The 26,823-nt window shown below is 66.3% G+C and overlaps 1 protein-coding gene across 2 annotated transcripts in view; it reads right to left on the bottom strand.

Annotated features, from left to right (window-relative positions):
* The window catches only part of SEMA3F (semaphorin 3F), a 31,677-nt gene extending 9,924 nt beyond the window's left edge, over nt 1-21,753 (bottom strand). Inside the window, exons 1-7 of one of the 2 annotated variants that reach the window (XM_080673859.1) lie at nt 21,235-21,753; nt 17,192-17,348; nt 3,188-3,348; nt 3,039-3,101; nt 2,810-2,929; nt 2,011-2,103; nt 202-295 (exon numbers count right to left, since the gene is read on the bottom strand). In XM_080673859.1, coding sequence (XP_080529985.1) covers nt 202-295; nt 2,011-2,103; nt 2,810-2,929; nt 3,039-3,101; nt 3,188-3,348; nt 17,192-17,303 — 643 coding nt within the window. In that variant the 5' untranslated portion in view covers nt 17,304-17,348; nt 21,235-21,753. The remainder of the gene's footprint in view (nt 1-201; nt 296-2,010; nt 2,104-2,809; nt 2,930-3,038; nt 3,102-3,187; nt 3,349-17,191; nt 17,349-21,234) is intronic. The other variant, XM_080673860.1, reaches the window with a different exon arrangement.
* Between the last annotated feature and the right edge of the window lie 5,070 nt (nt 21,754-26,823).

Raw genomic sequence — 26,823 nt, forward strand, 5'->3', positions numbered from 1 at the left:
CACACCACCATCTGCCCAGTCTCTGCCCCTCAGCTCACGCACACTGGGGTCTGTCTGCAGCCCTCGCCCCACCAGGTGGGGCCCATTGGGGGGTTCAGGGCCAGCATGTCCCCTGAGGTAAGTGTTGGCACCACACTCCCTGCTCGGAAGGAAGCAGAGGCCACCCTTGGGGGCTGTAGAACAGGGCGGGGGGGCACTCACTGATGAGGGCTGAGGCCGTGTCCAGCTTGGGGTCGTACGGACACTTGCCCTTCCCTGACTCGAGTCTCTCGGGCTCCAGGTAGAAGATGTAATCCTGCAGGCAGAGGGTGGCTCAGCGTCCCAGGCCGGTCCCGCGGCCGGAAGGGCAAGGTCCACAGCCCAGGGCTACCCCGAAGCCGCCGCCCCTCACTCCCCCGATCTCTGAGTTTCTCGGTCCGGCCAGGCGGCCAGGGCAGCGCCACACCGCAGGTTCCCAGGGAGGGCTGCCCGGCCCCAGGTCTGCGCGCTCTGCTCGGGGGCCATGAGGAGGGCATGGGCGGGCTCACAGGCCTGAAGCCCCTCCACGCCCGCTGGTCGGAAGATTGGCGCGGCCTCCTTGGGCCCAGAGGCGCAGCTCTGAGCTACGGCGGCCTGCCCTGGGCCAAGGAGGACTGCCACCTGGTCGGGGCAGGGGCACTGGCCAAGGGCCTGGGTCCTGTCCTTTGCCATCAGGTCCCACCAGGTCAGAGGGCTCTGAGGTCACCGTGCCCCAGGCTTTGTGCCGCACCCATGTCCTTGGCCATGGCCTTCTGCCTGCCCCCCCACGGGGCCTCCAGGTCTCCCCAGGGAGCCAGGCATGGAAGGCTGCCGCCCAAACCACACGGAATTCACAAGGCCTCCTGCGCCTCCCCGCCCCGCCCCGCCCCGCGGATGCCAGTGGGGAGGCTGGGGAAGGCACGGGACCGGGAGAGCTCCTGGGAGAAGGAGAGAGGAGAGGCGCAGAGGCAGGGGTGCAGCGGGTGGCGGGGGAGGAGATGGGAGGTGTGCACAGGCCCGTCTCCAGTTTCACGCTGCACACGCGGCTTCCAGCACACACGGGGCTGTACACGCAGCTGGGCACGCTCACTGCGGCTGCACACGCAGCTGGGCACGCTCACTGCGGCTGCACACGCAGCTGGGCACGCTCACTGCGGCTGCACACGCAGCTGGGCACGCTCACTGCGGCTGCACACGCAGCTGGGCACGCTCACTGCGGCTGCACACGCAGCTGCACATGCTCACTGCGGCTGCACACACAGCTGGGCACGCTCACTGCGGCTGCACACACAGCTGCACATGCTCACTGCGGCTGCACACACAGCTGGGCACGCTCACTGCAGCTGCACACGCTCACTGCGGCACACGGCGCCCACTGTTCACACGCTGACACACATGCAGTCTGATGGTCCCCATTCTCAGTACTGCCCGCCACAGACACACATGTTCGCGACCATCTGCTCTCATTCACCGGCAGCCCCTGGCCCCCTGCCCGCCCCTGCCCAGCCCCAGCCCCCAGCCCCCAGCCCAGTCCCAGGTCAGGACCAGTGACAGACAGCTCTGCCCCTCCCGCCCCTGTGCCGACCGGGGCCCACGGAGGCCCGGGGCATGGACCCCTGAGAGAGATGCCGGACTGCACACACGTGCCATGTTCCCACTCGGGGTGCTGAGCAAAGTGTGGGCTTGAGAGCAAATGTGTGCCCACATGTATGTTGGCGTGTGTTCATGCATGTCTACACACATGTGTTCTGAGGGCTCAGGCATGGCTGTCCCCAGGCTCCCGTCTTCCCCACCTGGTGGCTTCATGATTTCTCGCCTGCGGGGTGCACACAAGCGGACATGAATCCTGCTGGGGCCTTCAGAGTCACTGCCGGGGAGGGGCTGGGAGGGGCACAGAGATAGGGGACCTGGGGAGGCCGGCCTGGGTGCAGGTCCTGGCAGGAGGGCCGGGCCCAGGAAGAGCTCCGCTCAGAGGCAGGGCTGCCTGGCGGGGGCCTGGAGGGATGAGCCCACCTGGCGTGGGGCTGTGGGCGTCGGGCGGAGGGCACCGTCCGTGGCTCTGCTGCCTCGGCCTCTGACCACCTGCGTCTGGGTCCAGGGCGTGGCCTGAGGAAACGAGGAACGGGATTAGAGCGGGGGTGGGGGGCAGGGGCTGGGGGAGCGGGCTCGGGCTGCCGCCTCTCACACCACACACGCCAGGAACACACGTGAGCACCTGGGCCCCCAGAGTACATAGATGCGCCTGTGCGTGCACACATACACAGCTTGGCGCACACCTGCACACACGTGCCCCTAGGTCCAGTCACGCTTACATACGCTCCATGAGGTCACGCCAGCCGCACATGTGCCCACATGGAAATGGAAAAGGGCAGAAGCGGGCAGGGTGGGCAGAGCTGGGGAAGGGGCAGCTCCCCCCGCCTTGCCCCCGGCTGAGTGGCAGGAGCTGGCCCAGGCGTCCAGCCTCCTGACGCTGAGGCCCCACCAGGCCCCTGGCCGGGCTCCGGGCTCCGGGCACCATCCACAGGCACAGCCCAGGAAACCACTGCCAGGTGGGGAGCGGGCGCCCACTAGGTGCCGGGCACAGTGCTAAGAGCTTTGGGAGCTAGCTCCTGCCGCCTCCGCACACCGACCTATGAGAAAGGCAACTATTAGCCCGTGTCCAGGCGAGGAAACGGGCTGTGGGAGCTGAAGGAGGCCACTCACCCAGCGTCACCGGGCGGGGAGGTGCAGGGCTGGGTTCACGCCCCTCCTCCCATCAGAACCCTGGATGGAGCCTCCGATGGGGGCAGCGCCGGCGGGTGGACAGGCTTACCTGGGCCCGGCGGCCACGGTTTACATAGGTGCACATGGGGTTGTAGGCGCCAGTCCCACACACGTACAGATGTGTTCGGTTCCAGGGCTGGATGAGCCTGACGAAGTTTCCGCACTCACCCTGGGGCCAGAGGGAAAGCCGGGAGGTACCCACGTGCCTGCCTGGCCCCCCCGCCTCCGGGAATCACCTGGGGCCGCCCCCCTCCCACGGCGGGCCCCACCGCACTCACGTTGCCATCCTTGCCTGAGAGCACGCACTCCTCGATGCGCTGCGGGGAGGCCGCCCAGTGGATCTGCCGGACACGGGGGTCAGCGTGCGGCCTGCGGGACAGGCCCCTGCCCCGCGCCCCACGCCCCCGCCCGTCGGGCTGGCCCTTACAATGAGGGGCTCGCGGTTGATGTCATGCAGGTCCAGGGACAGCACGTAGTCCTTGCTGCCCACGTACATGCGGTCGTGGTCCTCGTCCTTGAACAGGATACGGTAGTCTGTGGTGTTGAGCAGGAAGTTGAAGAAGTGGGCAGTGCCCGTGGCCTTCAGCTCTGTGGGCGGGGGGTAGGCAGCCGTTAGGACCCTCGGAGACCGTCCAGTCACACCCCCCTTGGCAGAGGGGGTCCCCCACCACTTGGTCATCTTCATCCCCGGTCTGGCCTCTGGGGAACACTTAGCTTCCTCTCTAGTCCCTGACTTTTAAAAATATTTTTTTTTTATCGATTTCAGAGAGGAAGGGAGAGAGAGAAACATCAGTGATGAGAGAGAAGCACTGATGGGCTGCCTCCTGCACGCGCCACACTGGGGATGGAGCCCGAATCCCAGGCATGTGCCCTGACCGTGACCTCCTGGTTCATAGGTCGACCCTCAACCACTGAGCCACGCCAGCCGGGCCCTAGTTGCTGACTTGCTGGGAGGAGAAAGGGACAGCTGGGTCAGCCAGAAAGGGGCCACCCCAAAGCTGAACCCTGGTTCCTGGGCAATCCCGCCAGCCCCGGGGCCCAATGCAAGGACAGTGGGCAGGAGCCAGCGAGTGGCGGCATCAAAGAGTCTGCCCTGGGCGGGCTGCGGCCGGGCGGGGCCCGCGTCCCACAGGACCAAAAAGGGTTAATGAGCCGGAGGTGGGGCAGGTGAGCTCAGGACAGCCCGCAGACGTTGGCACAGACGTTGGCACAGAGCCGGCTGCCCTGTCCTCACCACCAGACAGAGGGCAAAGCTAGCAATGGCAAGGTCCCCCTGTCTGAGCGGGTTAGCCAGGCCACAGGCACGCCCGACCGCGGCCACCCTGCCGGCGGACTGGGCTTCCCCAGGCCCACTGCTAACGGCGGGCTCTCGGCCGCTCTGAGCAGCCAGGAGCACTTCCTGGGGAAAGAGGCCCTCGGGACTGGCAGCCCCGGGCGGGGGCAGGGACAGGGGCCGGCTGGTCCTGGGTTTCTCTCCTGCATGAGGCCCTCTCTCCCCAGGTGGCTGGGCGAGTCCTCCTGGGGGGAGGTCAGGAGGGAACTGGCCAGTGACAGGCCAGTGGCACACACAGCACCCAGGAAGCTTGGGAGCCTTCCTCTGGGAGGGAGAGAGCCAGGGGTGCCCCTGGCAAGCGCCTCCCCCAGCAAGTGGCCCTCCCCGCTCTGTTCTCAGCTCAGCAGGAGAGGGGAGAGGATGAGGGTGATGAACACCCCCAGCACCGAGGCCTGAGCGGGCAGCACACAGTGCACACGCGTCCTGAATCGGATGAGGCAGTCACTCAGGGGCCACGCCTGACCCGTGTCCCCAGCCCACAGCTGCTGGGTGACCCATCTCACAGCTGGTGACCCTCCTCACAGGTGGTGACCCTCCTCACAGCTGGTGACCCATCTCACAGCTGGTTACCCATCTCACAGGTGGTGACCCTCCTCACAGGTGGTGACCCTCCTCACAGCTGGTGACCCTCCTCACAGCTGGTCACCCATCTCACAGCTGGTCACCCATCTCACAGCTGGTCACCCATCTCACAGCTGGTGACCCTCCTCACAGCTGGTCACCCATCTCACAGCTGGTGACCCATCTCACAGCTGGTCACCCATCTCACAGCTGGTGACCCTCCTCACAGCTGGTCACCCATCTCACAGCTGGTGACCCATCTCACAGCTGGTCACCCATCTCACAGGTGGTCACCCATCTCACAGCTGGTGACCCATCTCACAGGTGTGACCCATCTCACAGCTGGTTAGTCATCTCACAGCTGGTCACCCATCTCACAGCTGGTCACCCTTCTCACAGCTGGTCACCCATCTCACAGCTGGTGACCCATCTCACAGCTGGTCACCCATCTCATAGCTGGTCACCCTTCTCACAGCTGGTCACCCATCTCACAGCTGGTCACCCATCTCACAGCTGGTGACCCATCTCACAGGTGGTCACCCATCTCACAGCTGGTCACCCATCTCACAGCTGGTCACCCATCTCACAGCTGGTGACCCATATCACAGCTGGTTATACTTCTCACAGCTGGTCACCCATCTCACAGGTGGTGACCCATCTCACAGCTGGTGACCCATCTCACAGGTGGTTACCCATCTCACAGGTGGTGACCCATCTCACAGGTGGTGACCCATCTCACAGGTGGTGACCCATCTCATAGCTGGTGACCCATCTCACAGGTGAGGCAATCAAGTGGGAGGCCTGGAGAGGGAGAACAGCTGGGACCCAAGGCCCTAAAGGGCCGCCTGAGAGGGGACCAGCAGGTGGCCCCAGCCCATCAGTGAAGGTCGCCCTCAGGCAGCTGCCTGGAATGGCCTGGCTGCCCTACGCCTGCTGTGTGCTGGGGGCAGCCTTGGACAGAGCTCCCGGATGTGCTGGGATGGGCCTGCGGAGGGAGGGACGGCAGCCAGGGGACTCCCTCAGCCGACCCAGAGCCCATGTCTGAGGGCTGAGGGCCTTGCCTGTCCAGCCTGACTGTGCGGCGACAGGGAACGCAGGTGATGACCTTGGCCGACCTCTGGGACGCAGGGACGCCGAGGGATCAAAGGGCCGATCCCTGCCTGGCTGCGGCCTCGCCCGCCGGTCCGGCGGCGCCTCTGAAGTCCTGGGCAGGGCAGCCTGGGCACCTGTCCTGCACCTGTTGTCGGGCCACTTGGAGTCCCCCGCCTGGCCACCCAGCCATAGTGACAACAGGAAAGTAAACACTCCCCCACCCCACAGCCAGGAAGTGGCCAGAGAGGAAGTGGGGCTGCCAGCAGAGCCCCCCAGGCTGGGATGCCCGCCAGGGTTATTTATACCCTGGCTGGGGGCATGGCGTGGCTGGGACAGGGGGTGTTTGGGGGACAATGGAGGGGAGGGAGGCACAGGCTCAAGTTGGCACCTTTAGACACACACGCTGGGCGTGGGGGGAGCCCCAAACATTTAGATCCAGGTTCACCACCAGCCACAGTCCCCCCCACCGCTGCCCTGCCCTGGGCCTCCAGAACCCAGGCCCGCCCCCTCGGCCCCTTGGCCATGCTGTGGTTCCCCATGCCCAAGCCCCAAGTCCAAGGCCCCCCCGGGGCTCAAAGCCCCAGCACTCCGGGCCCCCACTTCTGCCTGAGAGAGGGAGGGGCAGACCCCTCCCCCAGCGATGAGGAAACTGCAACTGACACGGGGGTGGAGGGGGTGGGCGCCGGAGACTAGCCTTGATCTGACATCTGCCTCTCAACTCAATTCAGGGACGAGGACGTGGAGACAGAGAAGGAAGGTGACAGCCAGAGGGCATGGAAGGCGGGAGTCCCATCCAGGTCCGTGGCCTTTTGGACTGGGGGAGGGGTGGCCCAGGCCCAGCCAGGCCTGGGGGTGGGGACTGCCCACGGGGACAGCCAGGCCGGAAGGTGACTTGTGCTCCATCAACAGGGCACATGACTCAGGACCCTTGGGACAGCTCCCAGTGGCCACGGGATATGGCGTCAATGGCTCTGCTGTCACAGGACATGATGCGTTGGTGGCTGTGGAAACTGGGGAGGCCCTGTGGGTGGGGAAGGGGCGGCCACAGGGTCAGAAACCTGGTCTGATGTGGGCTTCGCGGCCGCGGCCAGGCTCTCTGGCTGAGCCTCAGGTTCCCACCTAGACCGTCTCCTGGGCCCTCCCTAGCACTGACATTCCAGGAGCCCTGGCGGACAGGAAATGCTAACGCTGAGCATCTCTGCCCCCCGCCACCCCCCATCCTTTCTGGACCATCCCTGCCTCGGAGGGGAGAGGAGGTCCTTCCCCATGGAAGCGGGCCTCCTGGGGTCACCATCTATCCTGCCCCCCACTTCCTAGTGCTGGGGTGGGGAGTGCAGAGGGCAAGGGGTTCCTGCTGACTCAGCCCTGCTCTCCCTAACGCCAACCTGGCTCTACCCGGTCCCGACCCACAGGAGCAGAGCAAGACCCCAAACCACCCATCGGCAGCAGCCGCCTGAGGGAGACAGGGAGAGGGTGGGAGTTTCCCAGGGCCCCTGGGTGGCTGGGGGTGGGGCTCTGGCCTCATGTCCTGGCCGAGCGTTCCTGCAGGAGAATTAGACAAGGCCCACCACAGCGGCAGCCCCGGGTCCAGGGGGCAGTGTGCTCCCCTCAGGCCACTGGGGTCCCGTCCCCGCTCCCACCCTGCCTGGGGCAAAGAACCTGGGGCCCTCCTTCCTCCAAGGAGCCCAGGGCAGGGCAGGGGGGCCCCAGCCCCAGCCCCAGCCTCCTGCTCTGACCCGGGCAGTCAGCAGGTATCCCAGCCCCTTCAAGGAGCAAGGACTTGGGCCAAGGATCTGGGGGCCGAGGGGGCATCGGTGTGTGTGCTGGCTGCCGCGGACCCAGCCTGGTGATGTCCTCAGGCCGGTCCCCGCCTCTGCACCACGTGTCCCACTTGCGCCAGGCCCAGCTCGGATGGCAGGGGTGCCCTCCCGGGGCAATGCCGAGGGAGGGGCAGGGGCGCCATCCAGGGCTCTGTGGGTGCTGGGACTCAAGCCTGGATAAGCTTTGACCTTGGGGAGCGAGGACACTGTGCCTGGGGAACCTCCAGAAGCGCGCCCCGCCCCCGCCCTCACCCAGGCTGGACGCAGGTTGCGTGGGGCAACATCCGGGAAGGCTTTCCCGTCATCAGGGAAGGAAGAGCCTCTTCTGGCATCAGACACCTCATTTCCGCAGCACCCCGCCCCCGCCTCCCCCATGGCCATTCGATGCTCAGGGACCCAGGGTCCCGCCCAGGACGCCTGGCGAAGGCCCATTGGCAGCTGCGGGGCTGAGCCTGGGGTCCCGAGGCCTGCTTTCTGGAAGCAGCTGATGCTGCCTGACTTCAAGGAGGTGGTGGGCGAGGACGGCGCTGAGGAGGCGTGTCCACAGCCCTCCCCGCAGACCCCAAGTGCAGGGGCCCCGACCCCTGCGGCCCCCCCTGCTGCCCGTCGCCAGGACACACAGAAAGGGGCTCTCCGAGCGGAGGCGGGCGCCCGCCCCCTTGGTTACAGCTCCACAAAGCAGCGGGTGCTGACTGACAGGGCACCTCCCCCGGCTGTGCCTGGTACCGGGGTGATCGACAGGTCCCCCGCAGCCCAGCCCTGACCTCTGACCTCACGTGGGCTGGCGCAGCCCTAATCCTGAGCTGAAAAGAAATGAGGCTGGGTGCTGCCCGGGGTCTCAGTCCTCATCTCCTGCCCGTCTGCGGAGGGAAACTGAGGGGACAAGGAGACGGCAGCAGTGACAATAGCGTGAGTGGCAGAGTGCAGCCAGGCCCCCTGGACACCCCCAGGGGCCTTAGGGAGGGGTGGCCCCCCCCCCGGCCCCTTTCTCCCTCCCTGACAGCGGCGAGGGGCCCCAGAGGAAGGCCCGGGGCTGGGCTGGCCCCTGGCTCCCAGCCTCATCCGCTTCCACCGAGCGGCCAGAAGGCCTCAGGCCCTGGCCCCAGCCCCTGAGCTGGAGGCAGGGCAGCCCCGAAGATGTGCACGCAGCTTCCCCCTGCTCAGCATACCCACCTCCCCGACCCCGAGGCCGAGACTCCAACACTGGCCAGGCCAACCCAGGCCCCAGCATCCCAGGGACACGCCAGCGGGACATGCCTGCGTGCCCGTGGGCCCTCCCTTGGGTCCCAGCTGTTCAGGTCCAGGTCCCCGATGCTCTAGACCCGTGGTCGGCAAACTGTGGCTCGCGAGCCACATGCGGCTCTCTGGCCCCTTGAGTGTGGCTCTTCCCCAAAATACCACGGCCTGGGCGAGTCTATTTTGAAGAAGTGGCATTAGAAGAAGTTTAAGTTTAAAAAATTTGGCTCTCGCCCTAACTGGTTTGGCTCAGTGGATAGAGCGTCGGCCTGCGGACTGAAAGGTCCCGGGTTCGATTCCGGTCAAGGGCATGTACCTTGGTTGCGGGCACATCCCCAGTGGGGGGTGTGCAGGAGGCGGCTGATCGATGTTTCTCTCTCATCGATGTTTCTGACTCTCTATCCCTCTCCCTTCCTCTCTGTAAAAAATCAATAAAATATATTAAAAAATAAAAATAAATAAAAAATAAAAAATGTGGCTCTCCAAAGAAATGTCCATCGTTGTGCTGTTGGTATCTGGCTCTGTGGACGAATGAGTTTGCCGACCGCTGCCTAGGGGGCTGCTCTCCCAGGCCCCCGCCCCCCAGGATGTTCTGGTTGGGAACCCCTAGCAGCCAGATCCAGGGGTTTTGCCTTGGGTCTGAGCTGCCTCCTTAAGGGGATAGGCTCTCTGATCCCACCCCTGAGCCAGGCTCTCCAGATTGGAGACCGACCCAGAGGGCTCCCCAGGAGCCACCCACACTCACCCTCCTTCACCCCCAAGCAGGTGAGCAGGTCGGTGCCAACAATACCAATTACAGCCGCTCTCACCCAATTAGCAACTAATTATGGCCTCTAGTCCATTCAACATAATTAACATGTAAATGACTCGGCATGTTTATATTCAATAACTACTCTGACTGAATTTAATTTAAATGTCTAAACTGGGGACCCAGTTACGTATTTCATTCACCACCTAGAGCTGCGACTTCCTGGGACGGTCTTCTGGGGGGGGGGAGGGGGCAGGGTCAGAGTGGAGGGTGGAGGGACAGGCACCTCAACGCTGCCAGCCTGGCCAGGGCGGGGATGGGTGCCGCCGGCATCCCTGACATGCCTGTCCCCAATGGAATCCTCAAGATGGGAAACCTCTGGGACGAGGGGCCCCTTCTTAAGGGCTCTGTAAACACCCCAGCTGCTCAGTAAACACGCTGGACAGGAGCCTGAGCGAGGAGCCAGGGCAGGCTTCCCTCCTGTGAGGAGGCTGGGGCTGGGGCTGGGGTGTGGGGCTGGGGCTGGGGCTGGGACTGGGAGGTGGGGGTTGGGACTGGGCCTGGGGCTTGAGGGTTGGGGGCTGAGGCTGGGCCCGGGCTGGGGCACGCGGTTCCCACGCCCGTTCCGCCCCAGCGCCCACCTGCTCCGCCCGGGAGCCGACAGGCAGGGGCACAGGCAAAGCCAGGAGGGAAGGGCGGGTCACTCCCTGGCACACAGGCCAGCGGAACCGAGGTGCCACGCCTCTCCCCGCAGGAAGTCAGTGACTCCCCTTCTGTCCCAGCAGTGGGTGCCTGCAGCCCAGGTGCCTCCCGGGTCCCTGCCCTCCGCCAGGCCCCAGGGCACCTGATCAGCCAAGGGCTGGGCTGCTGGCTCCAGAGGCCAGGGGTCCTAGATGGGCCCCACGGTGCACACAGCTGATGGTGGGGAGCCCTGTGGGCATTCACTGGCCAGGCGGAGTCCAGGGCCTGCCCAGCCTGGAAAGGGCGGTCGGTCCAGGGAGCTGCAGGGCGGAGAGCGCTGGGAGGACACGCCGGTCAGGCGAGCGGCTCGCACAGGAATGTGCCCCAAGAGGTGGGGGGTGGGGGCTGGTCGTGAGGGGAGGGCTGCACTGACCCACTTTTCAGGTGGGGACGGAGCCTCCAGTTCCACAGGCCGGCCCTGCCCCTCCTCCCACATTCCAGCCCCGGCCCGGAAACCCCTCGCTCCTTCCTCAGCGCCTCCTCCCTGTGGCTGCAAAAGACAACAAACTGCGCGGCTCATTTGCCCATAAATCACCGAGGGACAGCTCAGCCCCACCTCTGCTCGGTCCTCCTCGGCCTGCTGGGGTCCCTGCAGGACTCCCGGGGTGCCCCGCACAGTCTGAGCCCCTGCCCAACACCTGGTGGGGAAACTGAGGCACCGTGCAGGCAGATGTGTGCTCAGGGCCGTCCTTGGGGGGTGCAGTGGGGCTGAGCTCGGAGGATTAACCGTGACACCGGGAGGTGTTGGACACCGTGACAGTGGGCGCCCTGGCAGAGGCCCCGGAGTCCCAGGCACAGGGCCCGGCGCGAGGCCCCCCACGCAGCGGCTGTCCCGCTGATGGTGGTGCACGGCCCACGGAGCCCCACGCAGGCTGAGCAGCGGGGACACACTGCCTGGGAGGGACGTGGGGCATCAGCACGGGCCGTAGCGGGAAGAACTGAAGCTCTCGGCTGAGTGGGGAGACCTCAGAGGAAAGAGCATGTCCGGGTAGGAAGCCAAGGACGGGTCAGGGTGCCGGTGAGAGGGGCGGGGCGGGGGGAGAGGAAGGAAGAAGACTGGGGGAGGGGGGTCTGGAGCTGAGGCCTGCGGCTCAGAGGGCTTCCTGGTCCCCAGAGGGGCCGTTGCTTTGGGGCTGCCCCCGCCTGCGGAGAGGGAGCAGACAGCCGTGCCTGCGGGTGGCCCGGTGCAAACGCCGCACACAGGCCTGCCCAGCCGAGGCCTCCCTCCCCCACAGGCTGGCCTCCTGGGTCCTCCGCGGCCAGCACCCAGGCTCAGTCTCTGCGGGGTCAGGGCCAGGGGTCAGGTCTGGAGCCCCGAGGCGCTGCCCTCTCCCTGGGGGCTGCAGACCCAGCAAGCTCAGGCGCCCTCGTGAGCTGGGCTTGGGACTCAGACCGAAGCCTTCTGGCATCCAGGCCTCTGGCAAAGGCCCTCTTGCTGTTTCTAAGAAAAATGCAGCAGGAATCTTCTCTGCTCCTCCAGAGCGCCAAGGGGCCCCTCGAGGCGGGGCTCAGATTCCCAGGCCAGCGCCAGGCCAGGCCAGACCAGGCCAGCGCTCCCGCCCAGCCGTGCGGATGCCCGGCGAGCAGCCAGGGCTGGTGTCCCCGGCACAAGCTGCGGGAGCCAGGACAGTGCCCCAGGAGGGGTCCCTGCAGCGGATCGTGGGCCCCACCGGACGGGCCGCCCTCCAAGGCTTCCCCTCCCCCCATGCATTTCTAACACTGGATTTCCCCACGGCGGATGTCACCTCTGGGATTAAAAAGAGCTTAAAAGTCACAAGGACAAGTACAGACGACCTCTGGCACCAAGCGCAAGACCCCCGCCAGCAGACCCCTTCCCAGGTGCCACAGCACACACCCGCCTCTGCCCCTGCTCTTCCCTCTTCCCCATCGCCCTTCCCCTAGTTGAGATGTAGCCTCCTCCAGGAAGTCTGCCAGGATGCCCATGACAGCCATTCTCCTCCTGACCCCACTCCACCCACAGGGCCCAGGGTCCTGCCTTCGGTCCTTTCCAAAGGTCAGAAACCGGAGGGAGGGGTGAGGCCGTGCGGGGCTCCTGAGCACTCCGGCCCGGCCCTCACCTGTCCGCCTCCCGCAGTAGAGCTCCTTGCTACTGACACTTCCTTTACTGGGGCTGCAGCTGGACTCACGGTTAATCCTCCCAACAGCACAATGAGATCGGCACCGTGTGCACCCCCATTAGGAAGCAGGGACACAGAGGGACTCAGATACTTGAGGTCCACCCACAGCCAGCATGCAAGCAGGACAGCCTGAGGCTCTCGGGCCCAGGGAGGGCCCAGGGGTGGGAGAGGCGAAGCCCCTGGGCCAAGGTCACACCGCTGACGAGGGTAGGATGGGGTCTGCCTGCCTTCTGGACCAGTCCTCTCAACCACCACGACCTGCACCTCTGCTTCCTACCACCTTTCAGTGCCCGCTCCCTGCCCCGGGAGCTGGGGGTCTCCCAGGAGCCAGGAGCCAGGGGGCAGGGCTCTGAAGGCACCCCGGGCCCACCCCACCTCCGGAGGGGTCACCGGGCTGGGATGCGCAGACAGGTGCAGACAGCCAGGAGCCCTCTCAGGCGGCTGCCTCCCAAGCCACAGGGTGAAAGATGCTTTTATGAGCGGGATGAGATTTTTATCTTGGCGGTTTCTCTTTAAATTCTTTACGATTATGAAGCAGCGGGGGCTGCCAAGGAACATGATTTACTCCCTGAGCATGCACCAGCTCCCGCTCGGTGCCAAGGGGAGCTGGAGCCAAGGAGGGAGGGGCGGGCGTTGTACCAGGGAACCGGAGACCAGGCCTGCGCTGCTGGGTCCCCGCCGATGGCAGGCCCGTCCGAAGCTTGGCTGGACCCGCGGGGACCACAGCTGAAGGCCCAGCCCCTGGCCTGGCTGACAGGCAGGACCTGTCCCTGCTCCCTCCGAGGGCAGAGAGTGGCCAAAGGAGGGGCGGGAGCCAGCCCCCAGGACCTCCCAACTCCCCAAGTGGCCGCTTCCAAGTCCCCCCTCAGGAGGGAGGCAGCTCCCATTTCCAGGAAAGCTGATCCCAAATGCAGGGATCTGGGCTCAAGTTCACGAGTTGGGTCTTCCTTCCTCCCTCTTTCTGGCTCATCCAGGAACACACACCCATCCTGCTTTCCGCTCCAGGTCCCCGCGTGGCTGTCTCAGCCACCTGACCCTGCCCAGCTCCCCGAGCCGCTGCTGGCCTCGAAGCTCCGAAGCTCCCGGGCTCCTCACCGCCTCCCCTGCAACCTGGGGCTCCCCGCCTGTTTGGCTGGCCTGGGAGCCCGGGGGGTAAGGGTGGGTCCTCGAACTCCCCAACCTCACTCCACGCCTGTGCATCAGGCCTGGGACTGGGGCAAGGCGCCAGCAAGGCTTGCACAACCCCCACCCACCGTGACCCCTCCTAACCTCCCATCTCATCGTCTCCTAACAAGGAAAGTGCACACTCTGGCTTTCGCATGCCACATGCAAATGACGTCAGGGGTGGCTCCGAGGCGGGCGGGGCAGGCCAGCAGGGCCTTGCTGGACCCGGGAGCCCTTGCCCCTTCTGGGATCCTGGTTTTCCTTTTCTGAAGGGAGAGCGTGTCCTGGGGGCGCGGATGCACCCCAGGGCGACCCCAGGCCTTTCCTGGGGAGGGAGGCTGGGAAGACGCGGCGCTGTAGGGCCCTGGAGCCTTGTCCCCAGCTCATGGGACAGGGCTGTGCCCGCATCCACCAGCCGCCCTCGCTCCGTCCCGGGACAGGCTCCCCTCGGTCCTGCTCCTACGTGGCTCGGGAAGCCTCCAGGCCCCCCCCCCCCCCAGGAAACCAGGGGGCTGCCTCAGGCCTTGGAGGCCGCCCCTAGGTTGTCATCAGGGGCTCCTACAGTTACTCCGATTGTGGGCGTCTGTCCCGACCTCCTTCAGCGAGATGGCCCTCTGCTCCATCTCCCTACCCCTGCCTCAGTTTCCCTAGCGGTCCAGCCCCTCATGTTATCACACAACCTCTTTCCCCCACTGAACACTTCTTGGCCCCAAGGCCCAGCCAGATCCAGCCCAGGCAGCAGCGGTGCCCTGTGGGGTGGCCTCCTGGCACGCAGTGAGCATTCCCCAAGCGGAACAAAGGCCCTGGCAGGCCAGCCCCTCCCTGCGCAGCCGAGGTGGTGCCCTCAGGTGCAGGGAGGGGAGCTGTTCTCCCAGACTCAGTGGGTGACTCTGGGGTGAAGGGGACCCAGGCCTGGTGAGGAGGGTGGAGGACAGAGGGGTCTGCGGTCCCGGCTCTCTAGTCCCTGGCGCCGTGAGCTCAGAGAACACCCTGCCTGCTCCTGGGGTCTCCCCACTGGGCACCTCCCTTCTGCCCGACCTTGGCTGTGCTGCTGATGGAAGCTCAGGGCTGGGCCATTGGAACCCCTGACTCTGACTGAACCCTGGTCCCTTCTCCCTTCCCCCCTCTTTGCTTGAGGCTTGGCGGGGGGTGCCCAGGCGGACGGGCAGGCAGCAAGCCCAAGTCTGGCCCAGTTCCTGCCTTTGTTCCTTTATCTGCCCTGGGCAGGAATGCCCCGTATGCCAGCGCCTCCCACGGCAGCAGGACCGAGTCTCTGAGGCCTGGTATGCCAGCTGCTATAGCCATCCGAGGCACAGATGGAGAAACTGAGGCATGGAGCCAGAGTGGCCACCCGTGCTTCTGGGAGCAACCCTCTCTGTGCCCAGGAGGAGCCCCCGCTTTCCCAGTCCACAGCCAGGCTGTGGGACCCCAGGAGCTGGCCTCGGCTCTCACTCCACACACACTTGGCGGGGACTCACTCCTCAGCGAGGGCCACTGCCTGCTCATGACCTGGCTGAGACCGCCCAGGGGCCCGGCGCCCAGTCAGAGCTGGGTTCCCAGGTGGCACAGGCGACGGGGTGCCCACTGCCTTTCAGCCGGTCCGACTGTAGGTACCCCCTCCTGTTCCCTGCAGGGTCCCCAGCGCTCAGCACAGGGCCTGGCGCACAGTAGGTGCTCAACTATCTGGTAAACTAGGGGACGTTAACCATAAAACCAGGACTCGAGATCACGTGGGGACCAGGAAAGGCCATTCAGGGCGGGGACACCTGCGTGTGCAAAGGCCCCGAGGCCCAGGCCCGGGTGGCCCGGCTTCCCGCAGCCCCACCCCGGCGGCCAGGGCCGTCGGCGCTGGGTAGGCTGCCTGCCAGGAGCTGGGCTTTTAGTCACCGCGGGTGTTGGCTTCAGAGCTAATTGAGAGCGAATCGACCTGACTGATGTGGGCGTCAGGCGTCGACAAGGCCAGGACACCAGGGTTCTATTTCTGGCCTCGCTTCTGCCTCCTGGCTGACCTTGGGCTTGCCCTTGCCCGAGCCTCGGTTTCCCTCTCTGGGAAACAGGAACAAAAGCCTTTGCCCCTTTGCCCCTGGAAGGCCAAGAAGGTCTAAGGGGAGCCGACAGAGGGCCTCCCCACACGTCGTCCCTCCTGCGACCTCCCATGGTCTCCAGGGTGATGACAAAAATAACCCAGAGTGGATGTCTGGGCTCCAGGGTCCCTGGGGTGTGGAGACCAAGCCACCCACCCTCGTCCTGTGGGGGAAGCGGATGATCTAACCCCCTGCCTGCACCCTGGGCTGCTGTGAAGGGGGACAGCGGGGGAATCAGGCTCCTTTAAGATTTATTGATCTGCTCTGAGGAATTCCACCCGGAGGAGGGGGGGGTGTCAGCAGAATAAAGGGCTCCTCTCTCAGCCTAGGAGAGGGGCTGCGTCTGCAAATCGAGCTGACCCGCTCCTCCGCCCGTTCCTTAGGCCCTGCACGGGCTGTCCTGCAGGCTCACCCTCAGAAACCCGTTCCCCCCGACCCATCCCCCCACCGACCCATCCCGCTGCCGGGCAGGCCGGGGCCGGGAGGGGCTCGGCCTGGAACACGGGCACGCGGTGAGGCGAGGTGAGGCGCGCTGGGCTGCAGCCAGGCCTGAGGAAGGAAAGGGCTCGGCCCAGCCTTTCACCCCGACATGTGTGCCCGGAAACCTGGCCCGCCATGGCTGAGTCCGCCCCTCCCCGGGCAGGCGGCTGGACCGAGTGACCTCGGGCCAGAGGGGGGCCACGGCTGAGAACTCGGGAGCGACCCAGGTCCCGCAGGCCCCAGCGTGGCCATGGGCCCTCGCCCGGGGGCACAGTAGACTTCCGATGGCACAGCCCTCCAAGGAGGGGCCAGTGAGCGGGCCTCAGCAGCTGCCCTGCGCCACGCGTGCTCGCCTGCCCGGTGCCTCAGGTGATGGAGCTGCGGGACCCCCTCACTCTGCAGACCCCAACCCGTCCCTGGAACCTCCCAGGAGCTTCCGAGTGCTCACTGGGGACTCAGGATCTCGGGCTTGGCACAGCACACGCTCTCCCCGGACTCACCAGGTGGCCTACCCTCCGGTCACGGCCCACAGCACCCGCCCCAGTCCCTGCGAACCCTCCCCCCCACGCCCACAGGGAGGCTCCTTCAGCGCCCACACCCCTGTAGAGCAGGTCCTGCGCCCCGCTTCCTGGAGTCCGTGTCTGCGGATTTCTGACCCTCCCCCCGGGCTGCCCAGGGCAGGACCAGACGCAGAGCGGGCGGGCGGGCGGACGGGCGCCAGGGCCTCTGCAGACAGGAGCTGGGAAGGCGCAGCTGCACCAGCGTCCCAGTTCGCACTCGGAGGAGACCCTGCAGACCCGAGGCCGAGACTCACCTTCTGCCTCCAGAAGGGACCCGGGCTCAGGACCCTTCTCCAAAATGTCTGAGTGGCCCAGCCTCCAGCCTTCCCCAGCGGCCGCCACCTCCCTGTCCCCACCTCACCCCCCAGGGCCACCCATGTGTGGTCCTCGTTTGCCAGGACCTCGCCCCTCTCCCGTGCGCCAGGCGGGCCGTGCGCAGAGGGGGCAGCTGGGCACCGCGAGGCGGGCTCTTACCTTTGAATGAGAGCCGGACCCGGGGCGTGGCCGGCGCGTGGTCCTGGATGGGGGTGGCTGGCCAGGCCCCAGTCACTAGGGAAGCCCAGAGGAGGAGACCAGCCACAGGCATTGTGGGAGGCCTGGGGCCCAGGAAGCAGCTCAGCGGCCTGGACACCTGGGAGGACAGAACCATGATTGGAATGTGAGGCAGAGAGGGGCGTCCTGCCCGCCCACAGTCCCCGCATGGAATTCCGCCAAGTGCCTCAGTTTCCCCATCTGAACAAATAGGGTGCTGGTGTCTCCTCACGCACACCCTCAGCCCGGGGACACGAGGGCCAGTACGCACACCTCACGCACTTTCTTGTCCCTGCTTCGTCTCCGTAACCAATGGCCCTGAAGACCAAGCAGCCAGGTGCAGCCGGGTCAGCAGAGCTGGGGGCGGGGGGGGGGGGGGGGGGAAGGAGACTCACTCTCCCGGCCTCTGGCCCAGCCCTGGCTGCATCCACAGGGCCCGGCTCAAGCAGGTGACTGGCAGCCTCTGCATTCCCAACAGGATCTTCCTCATCCCCGCCCCCAACCAAGCGGACTGCCCAGCCCTCTCCCCCCTCAAGGCTGGGGGAAAGTGGTGGGCCCACCCTGCGTGCTCCTGCAAAACATCTCCACCCATACAGGGAAACCGGGACCCGATTATTGGGGTGCGGTACACGGAAGAGAGCGGAGAGTGCGGGAGGCAGGCGTTCGCAGTCTCAAGTGGAAGCGCGCAGCAGCCAGGAAAGGAGAGGCAGGAAAGAGCAAAGTCTGCTTTTACAGAAACCACAGCAGGAGGGATCCAGGTCAGACCTACGGAAGGACTTCCCGCTGGGAGGAGCTCCAGCTCTGCTCAGGAGGGTGCAGAGGGGAGCTAGGACGGCGGGAGCCGGGGCGGGCCTGCAGGCTCCCCTGCAGAACTCCCACACCCCCGGCGGGTCCAAGTCTCAGTGCGATGTTTTCCCAATGTTGTCTCCCCAGGCAGACTGGCTGTTGGGTAAACGCAGCCCAGCACCAGTTGTCGGAACATATTGCTCCCTCCCGGCAAACACCAGCGCCAACTCCCCGTCCCCCCACCCAGGAACGACATCGCGAGCCCCACCCCCTGACCTGCTCTGGCTATCCCCTCCTCCCTGGGAGGCCAGGCCCAGGTGACTACCAGGCCCTGGGGTGGGGTGAGGGCCTGGGGCCTGTCAGCCCCTCGCACGGGCTGACACCTGCTGGGTGAGGTCCACCTGCCACATCTGACTGTCAGGCCCCAATGGGCAGACCCTGGTGCCCTCCGCGGACCCGCCTCCCCCAAGCCCTGGCCTCTCCTGCCAGGGTCAACCGCTCGTGGTCCCTCCGACAGGAAGTGCAGCTGGGGCCTCCCAGCCATTCCCCAGGGGGCGCCCTCGGTGGGAAGCCCTCTCCTGGGTGCTGGCACCTCTCTGTTCCCTCCGAATCCCCATCAGACGCTCCCTCCTGGGGAGGCTGGGGGAGGGGAGAATCAGAACCAGCCCCATCCCTGCCTGCGGGGGGCGGGTGGGGGCACCAGGCTGGTGCTGGCTGAACAGCAGGCTGATGGAGGGCAGGTGGGGAAGGGCTGTGCAGCCACACACCCCCTTGGGGTACACCCGGGAGACCCCACTAACATTTGTGGACACACACACACACACACACACACACACACGCTCACGTGCATGCCCACACATGTTCGCACAGGCATGTGTTTGCTCAAGAACTTGACCTGCTAGTGGGGTGGGGCTCAAAGAAGCTGGGAGACAGGGTCCTGGCCTGGGAGGAGTCCCTCGGGGAGCTTTGATCCCATGTATGGGCGAGGGGGGGGGCGGGGGGTTCCGGTTCTCTCCCCTCCCTCCTCTCCATGGCCTCATTTCTCCTGCATCCGTGTTCATGGGGACAAGGTCAGGGTCACCAAGGACAGACAGTGTTGGAGTCCCCCAAGGTGTCCAAGAAGGTGGAGGGCTTTGCCCTCCTGGGCTCTCACAATGCCCCTTGACAGGGGTGAATGTGGGATGTTCGAGTCTTTTGGGGCCTCAGGCCCGAGTCCAGGCCCCCTCTTTGGCAGCCTGGGGGATGGAGGAGAAGAGAGGAGAGGAGCAGAAAAGAAGGAGAGGACAGAGGGAGGATGGGGAGGGCATTTCTGGAGTCACTTCCCCTCGCCAGCCCCTGGATGCATCCCATCAGCCCCAGCCCCACAGGCTCCCCCGTGGGCTGGCCCAGGTGGGTGGACAGAGGAGGAGCAGGCACCGCCACCTGGGAGCCCACCAGGAGGAGAGCAGAGAAGGAAGGAAGGAAAGAAGGCTGGTGGGAGGGAGCAAGGGAGGAAGGCAGGCGGGAGGGAGGAGGAGGAGAGAGGGAGGAGAGAGGGAGGGACAGAGAGAGACGCTCAAACAAAGAACCGAGGAGCTGGGGCTGGCAAGGGGTGCAGGGAAGGGGCGGGAGATCGAGGGGGTCCGGAGGTACCTGGGGTCGGGGCCGGGGGCTAGGTGGTAGAATTGTCTAGCCTGCTCCAGACCTCCCAGGCTGAGTGTGGGGGTGGGGGTGGGGGTGGACAGCCTGCCTCAGGGAAGGGAGCTTGGCTCCTCAGAGCTGGGAACTGCCTGGCTGGAAGGGGGGCAGGCGCAGGGGCTGTGGGCGAACATGGGGAAGAGATTATTAACAGCACCCCACCCCCTGGATATGCCCCCTGCGCAGGCCAGCGCTCCCTCCCAGCTCCTAGGCTTTCCCCCTCCCCCAACACCCCCCGGACCAGGAAGCAGAGCCACCCCAGCATAGCTGCGACTGACCCCCCTTTCGATGGTGGTGGGGGTTTCCCAGTCAAGGTCACCTGGGCTTGGCTCCATCCTCCCCCTCAAGGTATGCCTAGCAGAGCAGGGGGGCTGTGGGGGACTGCTGGCCCTCTCTCCCCACAGCCACACTTCCGGATCTGGCTCCTCTGAACTGTACTGAGGGGCAGCCGTGCCCGGTGTCCTGGCTTCCCGGACACTCCCGTGGGGACCTGGGAACAGGCTCAGCTCCCTCTAACCCCCCCCCCCGGGCTGGGATGAGCCCCCACCCTTGGGTGCAGGTCCCGGGTCTGTAATTGTACAGAGGCTTCTGGGAGATGAGCTGGGTGAATTCAGGACAGAAACCCCCAACCGGGCCCACCTCCAGGGCACACACACCAGTGCCCTAAGTCCGCCCCTCCCCCAGGTGCTCGAGGGCTGGCGTTCACAAGACAGTATCTCAGGAATGAGAAGTTATCTATGCAGCCAGGCCCCAGCCCTAGGTCCAGCCCCCCTGCCTCACTCCTGGGCCACCCTGACACCTCCAGGTCCCACCTGCTCTAGGAGAGCCCCTCGTGGTCCTGGGGTCCCTGCCCACTTCACCACTGGGGCCCAGCGGCCCACATGCGGGCTTGACTGCAGGTCTCCCAGCTCACCTACACCCCACAAACAGCTGGGTCCCTGATGGAGCGAGACTCGCTGCTGGAAAAGCAAACCCACGCTGGCAGCAGTGGGTTCGGGTTGGCCCGGTGCTGGGAGGGAGGCCACGGGGCTGGCGGGCCGCCTGCCCTGGACCTGGGAGACCCTCCACTTGGGGGCAGCCAGGATAGCGTCCTTTGAGCAGAGGATCGTCAGGTTGGGCCACTGAGGCAGGCGGCGCACCCACCGGGCACAGCGCTGCCTGAGGCGCTAGTGGGAGAGGCTGAGCCAGGAGCAGCGGCAGCCGGATTCCCGCTCCGGGAACGTGGGAGTGGCGGGGCGGGGGTAAGGGAGCGCCCCCCCAGAACCTTATGGGAAAAGTTGTCTGCACACCGGGGACTCCGCAGGCCACATCCTCCAACACCCCAGGTCGCCCCGAGGCAAAGGGTCCGGGCAGACCGACAGGTACAGCGCCCGCTCTCGTCGCGTCGCCCCGAGTCCGCGGGAAGCCCCCCGACCCCCGACGCCCGAGCCGCGGACACTTCCGCAGAGTTGCGGCGCCGCGGCTCCCGGAGGACCGCGAGGTGGCCGGCCGCCGCCGCTCCCTGCCGTTCCCGCCGCACTCACCTCCTCCGCGGCGGCGGGGCCTGGGCTCCCGGGCGGGCGGCACGCGCTAGCGCCTCCCCCGGGCCATGGCCCTGCCCGCGCCCTCTCGCCGCTGTGCCTGAACCGGTGTCGGTGCCGCGCCCCGGCTGAGCGGGTTCCGAGGGCTTCGAGCGCGTCAGCAGCCGAGGCCCCGGGCCCCAGCCCGGGCCATGGGAAGGCTCAGGGGCGCTCGGGGCCGCCTCCCCCCGGGTGGGCTGCGGGCGCCCCCTGGCCGGCGCGCCGAGGGCGCATTCCCCGGCGCGGGGCGCGGGGCGCGGGCGACGGCGCGCTAAGCTCCGGGCGCTGCGCTCCGCTCGGCCCGATGGCGCGGTGCCCGCCCGGTTGCTGGGCTGGGGCCCGGCGGCCGCGCGGGGGCTGCGCCGCTCCTCGCCGCACGCCCCGGCCTTTCGCTGCGCTCGGGGCTCGCCGGACGCAGCCGACCGCTCGCTCGCTCGCTCTGGTCTCGCGGCCGCCGGCGGGACAGGGTGCTCCGAGCCGCGCGGGGAGCGCCGGCAATTGGCCGCCCGTGGGCGACATTTGCATAGCGCGGCCCCGCCCCGCCCGGCCCCACCCCCGGGGCGGGACCCGCCCGGCCGCCACCCCGCCCCCGCTCCACCTGTCCGCGGCTCAGGCTGGGGTCTCCCAGGCTGAGGGGCCACCCGCGCCAGGGAAGGCTAATCTGCACCCCGCGCCCTCGCCCCGGCTTCGCGGGCGGCGCCCCCGCCCCGCCCCGGCTTTGTCTCTCGGTGGATCCACCGCGCACTGCGCCTGGTGTTTACCCGGGCGCTCAACTCCCAGGCGGGAAGGGCGGGCGCGCCTGGCAGCAAGGAGCTGGCTCACCTGCGCACCCCTGGCTGTGTCGCTCCTTCCCACTCCCCGCCGGCCGGCCGCGCGCGAATCCCGCAGCGCAGGACCCAGGACTGACTGCCCCGGACGCTCAGCAGGTGGCGGTGCAGCCCCTGGGACGGCTGGCACCGCTGGTGCTGCCCACACCCTCCAGCCCCCGCCGGCCCGGCTGTCCCGCCTCGCAGCTCTGTCCAGCCACCCGAGGGCTGCCAACCGCCAGCCCATTCCAGGCCAGCGGCCCCAGGGACCCGCCCTTATAGGTCCATGTCCCAGAAGCCAGCCAGGCTGCCTCCTCTCCTAACAGGGACATTTGCTTTCCAATGGCCTCGTGATGACCCCGGGGCCCTGCAAGGAGTGGGAAGGGACCCTCCACCAACCCACCCCCCAAGGTCATGGCCTCACCAGCCTGGACCGGTCTCGGCCCTGCCCCAGGCACTTCGCTAAGGTCCCAAGGGGCATGGGCCCTCTAGCCTCTCTCCCTCCTCTCCTAGTCCTCCCCTTCCTCCTCCTTCCTCCCTCCTCTTCTCTCTCCTTCCCGCTCCTCTGCCTTCCCTTCTCTTTCTCCTTTCCCTCCTTTCCCCTCCTCCTTTCCTCCCTCCCTCTTCTTCCCCTCCCCCTATTTTTTCTTCCTCCCGTTCTTCCTCTTCCTCCTGTCCCTCCTCTTCCTCCCAACTCCTTCTCCTTTCTCTATCCCCTCTCTCAGCTCCTCTCTCCTCCCCGGCTTCAGACCCTCCCTCTGACCCAGTGGCTGGTTGACTGCAAAGGTGGGGTGGGGGGGGGATGTTAGGGATCCTGCCCAGCAGCCTTGGAGTGTGGCCCACAGGCTCTCTCCAGGCAGAGGCTGGCCATTTGAGGCCGGAACCCCCAGGCCGGAGTCACGTGGCTGCAGTGACAGTGCCTGCACCTCTCCTCTCTGTCATGTCCCATTTAAAACACCACACAGCCCTGGCCGGTGTTGCTCAGTGGATAGAGCATCGGCCTGTGGTCTGAAGGGTCCCAGGTTCGATTCCGGTCAAGGGCACATGCCTAGGTGGCAGGCTTAATCCCCTTGGGAGGCATGCAGGAGGCAGCCGATCACTGATTCTCTCTCATCATTGATGTTTCTCTCTCTCTCCCTCTCCCTTTGTCTCTGAAATCAATAAAAATATGTATTTTAAAAAATAAAATAAAAACATAAAACACTGCGACAGCCGTCCCTCCTCATCCCCACTCCTCTGTCCCAGGGTCACCCCTAAGGGTACCAGCACGGAGCCTCCATCACCAGTGCAGCTTGTCACCATGGCCATGGTTTCCGACACCACCATCCCTCTCACCACCCCCAGCCCCGACCTCCCTCATGGTCCGGCCACCTCTGTCACCACCCCAAGCGTGGTCCTTATCCTGGTCACTAAAGCAGAGCTGCTAGGACTTGCCAGTGACCCCAGGGTGCTGGGCTGGGAAGGAAAGAGACTCGGTTGGTTTGTCCATGGAGCTCCATTCAGAGGCAGAAGAGGCCGTGGGGCGGGGCAGTGGACAGGAGAGGGGGGAGAGCTAGAGCGGAGCCTGGCTACACAGTGGAATGCCAAGCCTCCTCTAAACAAGTGGAAGAGGCCGAACAATCAATATAAGTAAGAACAGCATGACCGCGGCCGAGTCCGCACGGCGCCCTCGGCCTGTCTCTGCGCTGGGCTAAGCATTTTGTGTCACTGTATGTGTTCTCATCTAGACCTTACCTGTGTATACAAAGGGTGTGCTCTTGGGAGGCAATTGTAGAGCCTCCACAATTTTGCCTTCCATTTCGGAACCCTGGAAGCCAGCCCCATGCCAGGCTGGGGGCCCTGCCTGCCAGGTGTGTGGTTATTCAGCATGAGGTGTCCCCATGGCACCGAGGAGGAGGCGGGGCCTGGGAGAAGAAGGCCAGTGGCGGTGAAGGCCAGTGGCGGTGCGGAGAGCGCTGCATTTCGGGGGCCCCCGGGAAGGCTCCGGGGGGCAGGGCCAGGCCCGAGGCCCAGTGGAGCCAAAGGCCTGCCCCTTAGCCCGGGGCTCGGGGGCCGTGGTCTCTGCGGCTGGGGGCTCAGCTGGCAGTGTGTGCTGGAGCCCAGGGCACTTGTGGGGGTCAATCGTCTTTATTGAATGAACAAGAGAGCAAATCTCTGCAGCACCCGGTGTGAAAGGGAACCCAGCCAGGAGCCAAGTGGCCCGCAGCCAACTCCTCGTCCTGAGACCCAGCCCCCTGGACCGCTGCCCCACCCCATGCTCTCCCTGCACCCAGCATCCTCTGTCACCTTCCAGAGGCCACTCAGCGTGCTAGCTCCCCCTGAGAGCCGCCCAGGACGCCCGCAGAGCAGCCCCCGGGCCAGGCCTCCCGCCTTCCTCTGCTGGACACAGGGCCCAGGCCTGCCTCTCCAGCTCCCCTGCAGCCCACCTGGCACCAGCCTGGACAAGCAGGGCGCCGGGGGGGTGGGGGGGGGCGGGGGTGGGGGGGCAGGTGGCTAGGCCAGGTCCGGTTTGCCCATGGAGCCAGCCTCCGGGGTCCCCCTGCTGCAGCTCCCTTCCCAGATGGGCTCTGGGTGCCACAGGGCAGGCCCTTGGGGGACTCCCTGACTGTGTGGCCCTGGGCTCCTAGCTCAGCACCTCCAGGGACTTCTTTTTTTTTTCCCTCCAGGAACTTCTGAGGTGCCGCATGCCCGACAGCAGGTGTGGCCAATGGGGAGGAATTGGCCCCCTGTCTCAGCCCCCCTGGGTGATGAGCGGCCTGGCAGCAGGAGGGCGGGAGGCCTGGCAGCAGGAGGGTGGTGCAGGCCTCCCCTTCAGCCCGGGCAGCCTTTGCTGCGGGCAGCGCTCAGTCTGTCTTTCCTTCCGGCTCTTCCAGGCTCAGCTGTGGGGCCTGGAGTGCGGCCCCGGCCTCCTGCGGCCTGACCACCCCCTCTGTCTGCCCCGTGGCCTCCTGCTCAGGTGGGGAGGGGCGGCCATGATACTGGTGACCTTGAGACACACACTGCCCTTCCGGCCTCGGCCTTGGGAAGGCTGGGCTTGGGGGCCTGTGCTTCAGAGGCCCTCATGCCCCCGATGAAGGTGGCGACTAAACCAGCACCCCCTCCTCTGGCCCAGTCTCCGGGGAACCTGTTTCCCTGGCCTAGCCCGCTGGGCAAGCCCCGGCCCGCCCAGCCCCAGCCCCAGCCCCAGCCCCAGCCCCAGCCCCAGCCCCAGCCCCAGCCCCAGCCCCAGCCCCAGCCCAGCTCCGGCGTGGCTGGCTCAGGTTTCCCCTCTTTCTGGTTTTCTCATCTCCCCTGCCCCAGGCGCTGCCTGCTCGCTGGCCCAGCCCCCACGGCCGGAACTGGATCCCAGAGAGGGGGAGTGCTGGAAAGGGGGCCGGGGAGGGGGTGCGGGGGCTGCTCAGGCAGCACCGGGAGGGCGGGCACTGAGGAGTCACCGCGGCCCAGAGCGAGGATGGGTTCGGCCCAGCTCAGCCTTTTCCTGCCCAGCCTGCCCCAGGGGCTGGCTCCGAGCCCATCGAAGCTGGAGCGACCCACCTCCTGGCTGGCTCCCAGAGCCGCCTGCGGGCCTTTCTGCGCGTCCCCTCCACCGGGATGCTCTCCCAGCCTCCGCTGCCGGTGGAGCCGCCATCCCTCCAGCCCAGAGCCGTGGCCACCTCCTGCTCCCACAGCACTGTCCCTTCCTGCACCAGGGCCTGGCCGCCCTCCGGAGGCTGCCTCACCCTCCCTTCCTCACGGCAGCCTGCGGGCACCCCAGCCTCTTCCAGGGGCTCTGCACACTCATCTCTGGTCTTTGCACACGCCATTCCGTGCCTGGAACGCCTTTCCTACTTCCTTCTAGATCCTTCGGGCCTCCGGCAAGACAGTCCTCCCAGAACCCGCAGCCTACGGGCTGAGTCAGGGTGTCCTGTGGGTCTGGCACCCAACAGGCACTCAGAGACCCTCCGGCCGACCCCTCCACACGCCCCCCGCGGGCCCCCCGCCCCGTGCACCCATCCGATCAGCCGCTGCTCCTCATAGGACATCGGAGTGAACAAGAGAGGGGGGCACAGGGCAGTGTGTTACCCACCCACACCCTCATCGTGTGTGTGTGCTCGTGCTGGGGGCTGAGGGAGGTGGGGGTCGGGTGGGCCCAAGCTCGGCTGGCTGCCAAGTGACCCATGACTGTGGGCCGCCTCAGCGGATCCTGTTTAGACAGAGGCCAGGCGGCCGTCCCGCACTCACCCAGGCCTGCCCGGCGCTGCTGGGAGCCCAGGCCGCGGGTCCGTCCAGAGCTCAGTCCTCATCTGGTTCCAGGAAGGCCTCCTCACCAACTCGGGATGGGGATTCCAGTCCCTGTCTCCGAGGGCCGGGGCCCTGGGTGGGTGATGGGTGGGCAGCCCCAGCCACGAGGGCCCAAGTGGAGCTCGGCTGAGGAGACAGGTCTGGGTGGAAGACCCGAACCAGCCTGGACTCGCTCTCCCACTCATAGTTGCATCCAAACCATCAGCAAATACTTGCAACTTTACCTTCAAAATATGGGAAGTATCAGGCGACCCCACCTCCCACCTGACAGTGCAGGAACCTTCTTACAGACACCCCCCCGCTCCCCCCCCCCCGCCCCCTGCTCCTGCAGAGTCTGCAATCTCGACCACCGGGGTCAGAGCGACCTGCTAAGTGGGAACCAGGCCACGTCTCCTGCCCAAAGCTCAATGGCTCCTGCTTCACTGGGGGTCACAGCCAAGTCCTCACCGTGGCCATCCCGTCCCCC

Source organism: Plecotus auritus (genome assembly GCF_963455305.1).
Source record: "Plecotus auritus genome assembly, chromosome: 6".
In the NCBI taxonomy this organism is placed as follows: Eukaryota; Metazoa; Chordata; class Mammalia; order Chiroptera; family Vespertilionidae; genus Plecotus; species Plecotus auritus.